Below are 4,200 nucleotides of genomic sequence, written 5' to 3' on the forward strand. Positions count from 1 at the left end.
TCTTTAAAAGTTTTCCCTTTTCTTTTTGGTTATTCATTAGAACCAATATGTACAAGACTGAAAATAGTATATGCATACTCTTCTCTAGTGGAGGCACACCTGATCAGATCGGATTACCTATAGCACTTTTGAAAGCAAATCAAAGCTTCTCTTCTTCATCAAATCAGCATCTCACATAACTCATTTCTTCTCTCCTCAACTCTCAATCAATAACTTTACCTCTCAATTTAGGATATAGCCTCGACGCATGATAATTGATAGTACTAATCTGTTCCTTCTCTGGCTTGAAAGTCTCCATACACTTCTTCAAATCCTTTTCAAATCCAGCACAAACAGTATTTCCTTCTCCATTAGATGCCCAACAATTTAATAAACTTGACATAAACACAAAACACTGATTGGTTGATTTACTCAAGATGGGACGACGTACTTTGAGACGGGGTAGTGGCGGAAGGTTCTTTGGTGGTGGGCCTACTTTCTTATATGGCATTTTTCTTTGCGTTGTCTGGTGGATTAGATAGTGTGTATGGAGTTCGTTACACCTTTGGTGAAAATTTGAATAAAAAGTAAAAAAAAAAAAATCCAAGGAAGAAAGAAAAAAATTAAGACGTGCACAATTAATCAAAATTTGAAATGTTCTTAAACCCTATACACCAATAAAGAATATATATATATATATATATAAAAATGATATAAAAAACTAAACGATCCTATTCCAATAAATCCTCGCCAATAATAGCATAGTCAACACTAGTGGCTGATTTCCGCAATGCACGATGAGACCCCTGCGGTTTCCGTATCCAATAAATACGTTTAAATGGCGAATTCTTGAATGGAGAATAAATGACAGCTTGCTTGTTTTTGAAATTGGTCTTCAATAAAGGCAATTGAATCGATGATGAGATGGTAGCCGCGGCTGAGGAAGCGTTGAGGGAGTTTTTCGTGGTTTTGAAATATCGCCATAATCTAAATTTAATTGTGTGGCCGATATTCTTGATGACATTTTTCATAAATTTTTGCGTATCTCTAGCTCGATCGTATTTAATCTTGAATAAAATGTCAATTTTTTCTTCAACATTGATGAGAAATAGTTTAAATAAGTGATTGACTAAATGTCTTTCACGTCTCTTGTTCAACGGAAGCATGAAATAAGCAGGGAGGATACTAAAACTCTTCCAAATGTACACCGTACCTTGCAATTCTTCCTTTATAGCACAAAGGATATATTGATTTGATTTGATATAATCATTATGAGTATCACTACTCATTAAATGGGCATTAGAATTCTCCACTGTGGTTTTTATTTCCTCTAAAAGCGATTTCTTCATCACTCGAATCTCCTGTTCAATGCGGTTAGTTATTTGATGATTATTTAATTTCAATCGATTATAATCTTCGGTGTTTGCAATCTGAATGTTAAACCTTGGTAGTCCCAATTTGCTAGTTAAATAAGCATGAGTTGCACGTTGTGCTGATTTGGCAGGGGAATAAACACCGCCACCAGAATAATTTTTATTTTCATAATCATACAACTCCTTCAAAGGTGTGACAAACGTAGGATCAACGTTTATAGAACCATCTTTTTCCATAAAGTTCAAATCAAATTTCTTTAGATTAATCTTGGAATCAAATGCAGGTAAATCTTGAACAAATTCTCGAGGTAGCACTCCTTCTTTTTCCCTTTCCAATTTACGCAAGGGCATACCAATAAAACTTCGATCAAACCCAACCACATTATAAGGGTGTTTCATTTTATCATTAATGTATTCATGAACGGCACTTTCAGGGTTGAATTTATCACTTTCATTGCGTCGCAACATTTTGAATTTTGAATTGATACCTCGCATATATTGGCCCAACTTCATTAAATCATTGTCATGATCGTAGAAGTACCGTTTAAGAAACTTTTCATGCATTGCTGGGTTTGCGTCTAGTTGTTGTAGCTGGTGATATATTTCATCGATGCGTTTCATATCTTCTGGGTTAAGGACATCAATTTGGTCAGGCAAGTTGCGCAAAATCTGTTTTGAATCAATGAAATGGGGGTTGTGGAATGACATGAATGGTTTATCACCATCTAATCCCATCTGAAACAAAAACTGTTGTTTATTCATTACTGAATAACTTTCAAATTCATCAATTTGATTTGTCGGTAGGGCCGATAAACTGTTTGCTTCTTCTTCATCCTCTTCTTTATCTTCATTCTTGGACTTGTCTTTGTTATGCTCATCCACTGGTCGTATATCACCTTTCTGAAACAGGTCTGCTAGGTTCTTTAATAGTTTTTCATCCTTATATGTAACGAAAGATTGATGGAAGCAACGCCTCGTAAAATAATGATGCAGTAGAATATAATGTGGTTTTGAACGTGATATGAATCTCAACATGGTGGTGGGTATCTATAGATGATCTTTGTTAGACACGTTAGTGTGTGTGCTAGTGTGTGTGCTAGTGTGTGTTGTATGGATATTATATGTTGGTAAAAAGAGTTTACAAGATGAAAACTTTAAAGAAACCCTTTGTTTTACAAATGTTGTTGCTTTGATAAGGATATATAAAAAAATGATTGGGTTACAATTAATTTCTGTCACTCACTCACTCACTCACTATAAAAAATATATATATATATATATATATATCTATAATAGTTAATAGTTAATAGTTAATAATAAATAATAAATAATAATTGAAAACTACACCTTTAAAAAAAATAAAAATAAAAATAAAAAATACATTAAAATGGTCTTTATATACAGGAACACATACATAAATACATATATAAATACATAAAGTTAAAAATATATTGTATTTCTGGTTTCTTATTAGCAAGACGAAGAAGAAGAAAAAGAAGAGAATCTACTATAAGATGAATGATGATGATTTTTTTAGTATTGGTAACAGTTATTCAAAATTACTACTGTTGTTACAATAGTATACAACATTAGTAAAGTACTCTTTTTTTTTCACTTTACTCCACTTTTATCATCCTTAAAGCTAAGTTTTGCGAAACTCGGAACTCTCTCCCTTCTCTCATTTGAAAATAAAAAAATTACAAAAATTACAAACTGTGGCAACAAATCACCTGATCAATTTGTATTTTGACAAAAGTAAAAAATAAAAAGAGTTTTGCAGCTATCTGGAGTGGCAGTCGTATGAAGAAAGACATCAGAAACACTTTAATGAAAAGGAACTGTTTTTTATTTGTTTAAAGGATGGTACCTCAATCAATCAGCCATTAATTTGAAATCGACAAATACACCTAGAGGTTAGGAATACGTGACACTTTGTCGTATTTCCGTTTCAAAAGGTCTAGAAAGATGCAAAGAAAAAGTGGAATTGGAATATTTTCAGCAAGAGTGACAAGCCTGACCTTCCTTGTCTGCTCCCCAGTGCAGGAACTTTGGAAAAGGGTGTCGAAGTTGAACACGATAAATCAATTCGATGGGAGGAAAACATTGATTCAGATGGCAAGCCAGCCAAGCTTCTTTACAATCGTGCAAAGGTTTTATTACCAAAAATTTGGAAATTCTTGGTGGATATGGGGAAAGATTTTATTTCCCCACTCCATATTGCTGATATCAATGTTTATCTTAGGCTTTATTTTTTTGCAAGTGGTACCATTTGAGAGCTTTGCTAGCTTGAGAGAAGAAGGGGTGACTAAAAATAAGGTAATTAGTGATGATCTTCAAACTGTTTGTGATCCTGCTAATTTATATTAGTTGAGTTTTGCTTAGTGTTTGGTTTACTTATATATATATATATATATATATATATATATAGGTAGCATAGCTAGTGAGTAATTGTTTATCTTTTTTAAATTTCGGAGTTTTTGAAGTTTAAAGCTCAAAGAATTGTTTCTAATGAAGTTGAAGTGGTTTGCCAAGCAAATCGTTGTGTTTTTGCGGTACGAGAGGTACACACACTCTCTGTAAATTCTATTGAATTTATCAAGATTCACTATCCTCCTCACCACATAATCGAGGCATTTGCACTACGTGGAGTTATTTTAGACAATTCTGCTTTTTATAAGCCTCTCTTAACATTGGTTTAGTGTCCAAAACTATATCACCTTGTATTGGTTATAGTTTTAGTATGTGAGATGGAGTACTTTGTTGCTTTGTGGAGTACTTGTAAGAAGGTTTAATTCGTTAGCAAAGGGAAAATACCGAAGTTATAGAACTTTAAAACAAAATATAAAGC

General features: G+C 33.1%; 2 protein-coding genes across 2 annotated transcripts; both read right to left on the bottom strand. All coding sequences in view use genetic code 12, as the record gives it.

The window, feature by feature from the left end:
- Positions 1-202: 202 nt before the first annotated feature.
- On the bottom strand, positions 203-490 carry CANMA_003600 (mitochondrial 37S ribosomal protein mS37; the record flags this gene model as incomplete). Its single annotated transcript, XM_051815790.1, has 1 exon — positions 203-490. The coding sequence occupies one exon, from the start codon at positions 488-490 to the stop codon at positions 203-205; it is 288 nt and encodes a 95-aa protein (XP_051670797.1).
- A 220-nt stretch (positions 491-710) lies between these two features.
- CANMA_003601 (uncharacterized protein) lies at positions 711-2,387 on the bottom strand (the record flags this gene model as incomplete). Its single annotated transcript, XM_051815791.1, has 1 exon — positions 711-2,387. One exon carries the CDS (start codon positions 2,385-2,387, stop codon positions 711-713), a length of 1,677 nt encoding a protein of 558 aa, XP_051670798.1.
- Positions 2,388-4,200: the final 1,813 nt, after the last annotated feature.

This window comes from Candida margitis (assembly GCF_024628925.1).
Source record: "Candida margitis strain CBS 14175 chromosome Unknown scaffold136, whole genome shotgun sequence".
NCBI classification, from domain to species: domain Eukaryota; kingdom Fungi; phylum Ascomycota; class Pichiomycetes; order Serinales; family Debaryomycetaceae; genus Lodderomyces; species Lodderomyces margitis.